General features: G+C 49.8%; 1 protein-coding gene across 1 annotated transcript in view; it reads right to left on the bottom strand.

Moving 5' to 3' along the window:
- Window positions 1-376: 376 nt before the first annotated feature.
- LOC309548909 (ribonuclease H1-like) overlaps window positions 377-9,644 on the bottom strand; it is a gene marked incomplete at its 5' end in the record, with an annotated part of 80,088 nt that continues 70,820 nt past the window's right edge. Inside the window, one exon of the mRNA XM_082248834.1 lies at window positions 377-484. Coding sequence (XP_082104960.1) covers window positions 407-484 — 78 coding nt within the window. The 3' untranslated portion in view covers window positions 377-406. The remainder of the gene's footprint in view (window positions 485-9,644) is intronic.

Genomic DNA, 9,644 nt, shown 5'->3' with positions numbered 1-9,644 from the left:
AGTATTAAGCAGGTGAATTTATACCAGACCGAAGTTTTAGTAGTTATGTGAACATGCCACTTTACAAAATGTGTGTTTTTTTTTCTTTAATGCCCTAAACTCCACTGTAAAAAAAAACAAAAAAAAAAAAACAAACTCATTTACAACTTTCTATATCGAACTTTAATGCAGAACACTAAATATTTGAAAATTACACATTCAAAGAAGTGAATTGACAGCATTTAAACACAGTGTATAACCATCCATTACATATACTTTTTTTTTAATCAATACAATTTTTAGTACATTTGAAATGGAGAGGGCAAATTTTTCAAAACCAAAAACATGTAACTGAGTTTATAGAACAGGGGATTTTATTTTGTAATAACTCTTGGAATCCCTAAACTACTTTGCATATTGTAAGACTTTATTTTCTTGCTCCATTCCTTGACAGCTGGTCAGCTATTTCATTTCCCAAGTGGCCACTATGCCCTGGGACATGACTCTGTATAAAAAAACAAAAAAAAATAGGACAAGGGTGAATTAACTCATTATGGAAACAAATACATGAATTTTAAAATTCTTTTGAAAGGGTTCCACAAAAGGCATGGTCTTGAACAGGTAAAAAGTTAAGCCATATAAAAAGAAAGTTTTCTTTTTTTATTCCCCATAAAACATTCCCGTCAACAAAATCTCTTGAAAAATTAATGGAGTCAACTAAAGCCCCGTACACACGCAACGATTATCGGCCGACCGATCGTCTGCCTTTTGTCCAGAGTTGTGTTTTGTTGGTTGGAATGTGCCTAGACTGCACACAAATTTTCTCACCCAACAAAAATCTACTTCAGAAGTGATGTCATGTGTTGGTTTGATTTCTTTGTGTTCTTTCTTCTCTGAGCATGCCCAGTCTTGCTCATAAGATTTTCCCTGTCGAAATCAGTACTGACTGCATGAAAATCGACCGTGTTTTGACGGCCAACAAAAATTTTATAGTCTGCACACCAGATTTTTTTCAGCCGAAAAGTCGGAGTCGGTTGTCGGAAGCATCATACTAACAAGCCGAAAATCGGCAGATCGGACGTTGGGACGAAAATTCCCTGCCAATTTTCGACGCGTGTGTACGGGGCTTAAGGGACACATGAATTCAGAGACTGTTGGGTTATAATCCCACCTAAAGGAGGACTGGACACTTCATTTTTATGGTAAAACACAACCAAGAGCATATTAACCACCTCCGTCCCAAGCCTATTCTGTCAATTCGCTCCTACATGTAAAAATATACTTTTTTTGCTAGAAAATGACTTTAAAATGACATTTTTTTTTTTTAGCAGAGACCCTATAGAATAAAATGGTGTGTGTTGATTTTTTTTTTGTCACATGGTATTTGTGAAGAAACGGCACTGCAGCTGTCAGAGTTACAGGTCTACCCCTAACTCTGCCTGAGTCCCCATACATTCCCAGATACTTACACGCGATCACCTCCACACTTCCCGAGGAGCCATCCCTGCAACAGCAACCCTATCGCACACAATAAGGAGAAAACCCACCTGGATCCTGCTACACAAACCACCACTTCAAAGTGACTGTTTACATTAAAAATATAAAAAATATAAATAGGAAAACCTATTTCCTAAACCACTGGATTGTTAACCCCTACAGTCACCTTGGAAGAGCCCGAAACCACCACAGGAACACATCACGGGACAGCCACCCACATGGGGAACCCCCCAATGTACAACATACTGTCATTTACAGACATTTTTTTCATCCCTGATGTTGATTACTATATAGTGCACCGGCCGGTACCCTGTTATTTGTTTTATGTTGTTTGTCTTGATTCTTGTAATACTGGTTCTGTTTATACTGATGTAACCCAATAATTTTTGTATACTGCACGGTAGTGAACAGTCACACCATATCTTATTAATAAACTGCTATGATTTACACTCGACACCGTGTCCCCATTCCATAAATCGCCGACCATCTAACCTTCCTTTTGTTTTGACCTCTGAGCAGAATACCTTTTTTATGCTAGTTTTTTGGTTAGGTAGGCCACATATCACATTAAAACAGGGATTAATCATAGCACTATATACCCTCTGCTCCGAAATAACGGAATTTTTGTAAAATCTTACCCGTAAAATTCCTTATCTGAGTCCTCCGACAGTCGCTGCCTCCTCTAAGTCATCACTATTGGGTATTGACTTCCGCTCCGCAGGAGTAGCTAGGCATAAGATTTAGTAAAAAAAGAACAAAGGCATTTGCATATACACACCCATGGGGGCTGTCCCACTAGGTCAATACCCCCCTGCAGTGACCACTCCCAACTCAGTTTGGTAGCATAGCAGTAGGAATTAAGACAACAACCCCAAAAGAGGGGCGGGGGCTGCGACTGTCGGAGGACACAGAGAAAGGAATTTTACAGGTAAGATTTTACAAAAATTCAGTTTTCTCTTACGTCCTCCGACAGTCGCCGCCTCCTCTAAGTCATCACTATTGGGATGTCCCAAAGCAGTGAATACATGAGGGGTGGGAGACGCCACCATAGAAAAGGCAACGCAGTACCCACATCAGGGAAAGGAACCTTACACGCACAGTAAGAGAACCTTCTTGGCAACAGAAAACAATGCTCAACAGGAGCAACAGCCAAGGAAAGCAAACACCAACAGCCAGGGACCCATAAAAAAAACAGGGTCCTTCATGGCACTGCCGCACCTTGCGGCCAAAGGAGGCAGCAGCTGATGCCAGAACATCTACCTTGTAGAATTTGGAAAAAGTGTGCACCTACGACCAAGTCGCAGCCTTGCACACCTGGGCCACCGAGGCCCGATGCCAATAGGCCCAGGACGCACTCAAAGATCTGGTAGAGTGCGCCTTAACAGGGAAGGGTGGAACCCGTTCCTTCAAAGCATAAGCCTGTTCAATGGTCTGTCTGATCCATCCCTCAGGAAGGACAAAGAGGAAATCCGTCTTCCGAAAGGATTCCGTAGACAGGTAAGCCCTGATCGCCCTGACAACATTCAAGGAATGCAGAGCAACCTCCTTAGGATGCTTAAGCTTCGTACAAAGCGAAGGCAAGACAATGTCCTCATTAATGTGGAACTCAGAGACCACCTTAGGAAGAAAGGAGGGATGCGGACGCAAGACCACCTTATCCTTGTGAATCACAAAGTACGGAGAACGGCAAGCTAATGCTGCCAGTTCTGACACCCTGCGAGCCGAAGTGATCGCCACCAAAAAGGCAACCTTCTCAGACAGCAGAGGCAACGAAATCTCCCGGATGTGTTCAAAGGGAGCACGCTGTAACACGGACAGAACCAGGTTCAAGTCCCATGGAGGTAAGGGCTTCTTCCTGGGAGGAGCCAAATGTCACACACCTTGAATGAAGGTGCGAACCAGAGAATGAGACGCCACAGGGCGTTGGAAAAGAATAGCCAGTGCAGACACCTGGCCCGTTATCGTGGCCAGCGCCAGGCACTGGTCCACCCCAGACTGGAGGAAAGCCAACACTCTCGACAGAGTACGAGCGAGGGGAGAACCCCCTGGACTCACACCAGGCGAAATAAGCCTTCCAGGTACAGTAATAGATCTTACCAGAATAGGTTTTCCTAGCCTTGACAAGGGTAGGGATGACCTCAGGGGAGAGACCCTGTCCGTTAGGACCTGGGTCTCAACAGCCAGGCCGTCAAAGCCAGCGACTGTAAAGCAGGATGGAAGATCGGACCCTGAGACAGTAGATCTTCCCGCATAGGCAGCCGCCATGGAGGCGCCAATGCGAGGTGAACAACGTTGGCGTACCAGGACCGGCGTGGCCGGTCCGGCGCCACCAGAATCACCAGGTGAGGTTCTGAGACTAACCTGCGGAGGAACCTGGATAGCAACTGAATCAGAGGAAAGGCATACATCAGACGATACTGATGCCAAGGGGCCACCAACGCATCCGAGGCGTCCGCCAGAGGATCGCATGTTCTTGCCACGAACCTTTCCACCTTTTGGTTTAGCCGAGATGCGAACAGATCCACGTCCGGGGATCCCCACTTCGCACACAGCATTTGGAAGACCTCCGGGTGCAGGGATCATTCCCCCTGGTCCAGGGTCTGGCGGCTCAGATAGTAGACCTGCCAATTCTCCACACCCGGAATGTGAACTGCTGAGATTGCCGGGACATGAGTCTCGGCCCAAGACAGAATGTCGGTCACCTCCTGGTGCCCCCTTGGTGGTTGATGTAAGCCACCGCGCTAGCATTGTCCGTCTGTACCCGAACAGGACGGCCCCAAAGTCGGTCCGACCACTGGAAGAGGCAGAGTTTAATCGCTCGCAATTCCAGCGCATTTATAGGGAACGAGGATTCCTCCTCCGACCAAGTGCCCTGGGCAGACAGGTATCCCAGGACTCCACCCCAGCCCGACAGGCTGGCATCCGTGGTAATCACCGTCCACAACAACGAACGGGGACTGGAGCCACCACAGAAGAGCCAATCTGGTCCACCGACTCAATCAGACGCTCAGATCCAGGGACTGAGGCAGTCGGTCCCACCTGGCCAGCATCTCCGTCTGGAGAGCCCGCGTGTGAAACTGAGCAAAGGGAATCGCCTCGAAGGCCGAAACCATCAACCCCAGGCACCGCATACAGGTCCTGAGTGACGAGGACGGATTGTCCCTGAGGGACCTGATCTCGTCCCGTAAAGTCCGGAGCTTGTCCTCCGGCAAGAACACCTTTGCCTGAGCAGAGTCCAGAATCATTCCCAGATAGGGAAGACGAACCGATGGAGACAACGTCGATTTCTGAACGTTGATGGTCCATCCGAACTCCTGTAGCGTCTGCACCATGGTGGACAGATCGTAGGTCCAGCAGTAGGTCCTGGCTGACACTCAATCTCAGAAGGAGATCGTCCAGGTACCCCAAGACCGCAATGCCCTGTGCCCTTAACAGGCCCAGAACCGGCGCCAGCACCCTGGTAAAGACCCTTGGAGCCGAAGCGAGACCGAAAGGTAACGCCACAAACCGATAGTGGTCCTCCGCGATAGCAAACCGAAGGTACTGCTGATGACCCTCGAAAATGGGGATGTGCAGGTACGCATCCTTCAGATCCATCGAGGCCAGGAATTCCCCTGGACTCAGGGAGGCCACCACCAAGCGGAGAGACTCCATACGGAACTTGCGAACGCGCACAAAGCGGTTCAGTGCTTTCAGGTCCAGAATAGGACGTACTTTGCCCTCCTTCCTGGGCACAGTGAACAGATTTGAATAAAAACCCTGAAACCTGTCCCGATGAGGCACCGAGAATCACCCTCTGAGCGAGGAAGTCCTGCACCGCTTGATGCAGGTCCTGCAGACGCCCAGGAGGCAAATGAAGATTCAAGGGGGAAAATCTGTCCGCCGGCCGGGAAAGGAATTCGATCTTGCACCCTGATCGTATGATTTCCTGAACCCACCTGTCCGAAATCCGGAGCAGCCAAGGTTGGAGGAAACTGCGCAAACGTCCCCCCACCCCTGAAACGGGTGAGGGCGCCCCTTCAGGCAGAGGCGGATTGACCCGCCGAGCCGGCATTGCCTGACTTCTGCTTGCCCGCCCAGGGCTTCTTCTGACTACCCTGGCCCTTGAAGGGTTTGCCCTTGGATTGGTTCCGAAAGGCACGAAAGGACCCGAGTGGATCGAGGCGCAGAACCCCGCTTGCCACGAAAGGACTTCGGGTTCTGGGGCAGCAAAGTGCTCTTGCCCCCTGTGACGCCTTTCACCAGGGTATCCAACGCCTCGCCAAAAAGGCGAGAACCAGCATAGGGAAAATCAGCTGTTTTCCGCTAGGACTGGTCAGCCGACCAGCTCTTCAGCCAGATCAGTTGCCGGTTAAGAACCAAGACACTAGACAGGCGTGCTACTAAAGGGGCCTCATTTAAGGCCGCACCACACAAATACATGATTCCTTGGTGAATTTGATCCACCATATCCAGCCGGGCAGGCGGAACAGCATCAGACACGAAGTTGCTCCTAAGCACCTTAGTCCAATCAGCCACCGCCTGAGCCACCAAAACGGCATCGAAAATGGGTCTGAGCAACGAGCCCGCCACCGTATAGGAACGGAGGGCTAGAGACTCCAACTGCCGGTCCGTGGGATCCCGAAAAACCGGGGTATTCTCAGAAGGAACCAAGGTAGCCTTGTTCAGCACAGCCACAGTGTGATCCACCTGTGGAGGCACACACCATCGCGATTCCGTAGCCGGAGCAAAGGGATAAAGCAATTTGAACCGACTAGGTACCAGGAATGGAAGTTTTAAAGTGCGCCACATTTCATTAACAGTGTAATGAAACTCAGCAGGACAGGGAAAAACTTGAGCCGACTTGCGGGTCCTGTGTGTCCCAAATGAGGACACAATACCCGGAGGATTGGGCTCATCCTCCAAATGTAGTGTTTCCTTAACAGAAACTATCAATTCATCCATGGTCGCATGCTCTTCGGGCGACCCCGGGGAGGAAGTATCAACCCCCTCCACCTTAGACCCCAGCGGGTCTAAGGATGAGCGAGACCCTGAAAAGGGCACGCTTGCCGCAGCAGCCATATCACCATCTGAATCAGAAGAGACAATCTGGGCCTCTTCTTAGCAGCACGTTCAGCCATCAGCATTTCCATATTGGACACCAAGGTCGCCACTACAGCCGCCAAATCAGGTCTCAGCGGGGCCACAGGAGAACTGGGGTCCCCCACCAGAGCTGGGGGGAATTTGCTGTCCTGAGAATCCATTGCCCAAGATGAAACAACAGTGAAATAAATGTTGTACTGCCCCTTTAAAACCGCTGCGGAGTGCACAGCCCACCGCTACAGATACAGTGACAAAGACCCCCAAACAGGAGAAGAAAAAACTGAGCCAGAAATGACAATACAGAAGGTAATGAGAGAGATAGCCTGCAGAGCCCACAGAGTGTTACCACCGATGTCGCTGCTTCAGAGGAAAAGGAAGTGCTTTCAGAGTAGGCTGAACTATAAGCTGCATGACTCAGGGAAAATGGCTGCCCCATAGGAATGAATGGAAGGCTCCGGAAAAATGGCCGCCGAACATGCGGTCGGAACGATCGTTCTGCCACCGCAAAATGGCTTCGGATGGCGCCAAAACAGCATGTAGTATTGCACATAGTGAAGCCAAACATGCTTACCCATACCTAAAATGGCGAACCGCGCGGTTTTACCCCGCTGCAGCCGCCCCACACACAGTCTACACCCCCACAAGCACCTAAGTGACACAGGGAAGGGGACCCCCAAAAACACACAGCACCGCATGTACAAGCGATCCCCGCAGGGACCGCATCAGGGAGTCACACAGGCACAGACATGGGGACACACAGCAACACAGGACTGCCACCCCAGACAGAGGCCCCACACAGAAGTACTTACCCTTACCAGATGGCATGGGGAGCCTCTCAGAACGGAAAGCCGCTGTCCTCATCTGACAGGGAATGCCGTTAGCCAGGGACATTACACTGCAGTATCGCAGATGTGTCCAGTGAGGTAGCCACCTCACAGCTGCATCCCTGCTGCGAGCAGGGATGGGTCATTCATAATGCCAGGACGAACCATGGCTGAACGCTCAATGGCGGGCTGGGGGTCCATCTGACCCTCTGCCCTGGAGAACCAGGGCGGTCAGTCCGAATCCCAGCACCGCATGAATCCATCTTCTTCCGAAGAGTCGACTAAAACTAAAGCTGACAAAATAAAACAGCTAGTAGAGTAAGGACATTTTCAAAAGAAAATCAAATAAAAAAGATTAAATAGGCTGAGACTGTAGCCCCAGCACAGGGAAGCCTAACTACTCCTGACGCTAGGCAGAAAGAAACTGAGTTGGGAGTGGTCACTGCAGGGGGTTATAGACCTAGTGGGACAGCCCCCATGGGTGTGTATATGCAAATGCATTTGTTCTTTTTGACTAAGTCTTATGCCTAGCTACTCCTGCGGAGCGGAAGTCAATACCCAATAGTGATGACTTAGAGGAGGCGGCGACTGTCGGAGGACAGAAGAGAAAAAACGGAATTTTTGTAAAATCTTACCGTAAAATTCCTTTCTCTGAGTCCTCCGACAGTCGCCGGCACTTCATAATCTTCACTAATGGGGTAATTGACCTTTGCTGCGCAGGAATAGTTAGCTAACAAGATTTGTTAATATCAAAGCTTTTAGCATATCACACCCCTAGGGGGTGGTCCCCTCAGTCAATACCTCCCTGCTTCCTGCATTCTCAACTCAGTTTCAGTAGCATAGCAGTAGAGTGCATAAACAAACCCCAAAAGAGGGGCGGGGGCGGCGACTGTCGGAGGACTCAGAGAAAGGAATTTTACGGTAAGATTTTAAAAAAATTCCGTTTTCTCTTACGTCCTCCGACAGTCGCCGCCACTTCATAATCTTCACTAATGGGGACATCCCAGAGCAGTGTAGACATGAGGGGTGGGAAAAAAACGCAGCCGCGCCTAAAGCAACGCAGTACCCACATCAGAGAAAGGAACCTTACCAAAGTAAGAGAACCAACTGGGCAACAGGAAAAAACGTGCTCAACAGGAGCAACATCCCAGGAAGAACAAGAAACCTAAGGGGAAAAAACACCCCAACAGCCAAGGACCCAAACAAGGGACCCTAAGGCACTGCCGCACTAAGAACTTTACGGCCAAAGGAAGCATCTGCCGATGCCTGAACATCCACCTTGTAAAATTTTGAGAAGGTGTGAACGGACGACCAAGTCGCCGCCTTACACACCTGGACCACAGAAGCCTGATGACGATAGGCCCAAGACGTACTCCGAGATCTGGTAGAGTGCGCCTTCACAGTCAAAGGAGGAACCTTTCCCTTCAAAGCATAGGCTTGCACAATCGTCTGTCTGATCCATTTGGCGATGGTCGCAGCCGACGCCGCCATGCCCTTCCGAGGACCCTCTGGAAGGACAAATAGAGAATCCGACTTGCGAAAGGATTTAGTCGATGACAGGTAAACCCTGATCGCCCGAACAACATCCAAGGAATGCAAAGCCACCTCCTTTGGATGCTTAGGCTTCGCGCAAAGCGAAGGCAAGACAATGTCCTCATTGAAGTGAAATTTCCGAGATCCTCTTCAGAAGAAAAGAAGGGTTAGGTGGCAAGACCACCTTATCCAAGTGAATCACCAAGTAGGGAGAGCTGCAGGACAGGGCTGCCAGCTCCGACACCCTGCGAGCCGAAGTGATCGCCACCAAAAAAGCAACCTTCTTGGACAACAGAGACAACGAGATCTCCCTGATCTTTTCAAAGGGAGCATGTTGCAACACGGACAGAACAAGGTTCAAGTCCCATGGAGGTAAAGGGTCCCTCCGAGGAGGGGCCAAGTGTCGCACCCCTTGAACAAAGGTGCTAACCAAAGAATTAGACGCCACAGGGCGTTGAAAGAGAACGGCCAGCGCAGAAATCTGACCCTTAATCGTGGCAAACGCCAAACGCTGGTCCACGCCCGTTTGAAGGAAAGCCACCACTCTTGATACAGAGTATGAGCGAGGGGAATACCCCCTGGACTCACACCAGGCAAAATATGCCTTCCAAGTACGGTAGTAAATCTTCCCCGAAGAGGCTTTTCTAGCCTTGATCAAAGTGGGAATGACCGCAGGGCAAAGACCCCTATCCTTCAGGACCTGGCTTTCAACAGCCAAGCCGTTAAAGC

This window comes from Pelophylax lessonae (assembly GCF_965119305.1).
Source record: "Pelophylax lessonae genome assembly, chromosome: 3".
Classification (NCBI taxonomy): Eukaryota; Metazoa; Chordata; class Amphibia; order Anura; family Ranidae; genus Pelophylax; species Pelophylax lessonae.
This window is presented reverse-complemented; position numbering and strand designations above follow the sequence as displayed.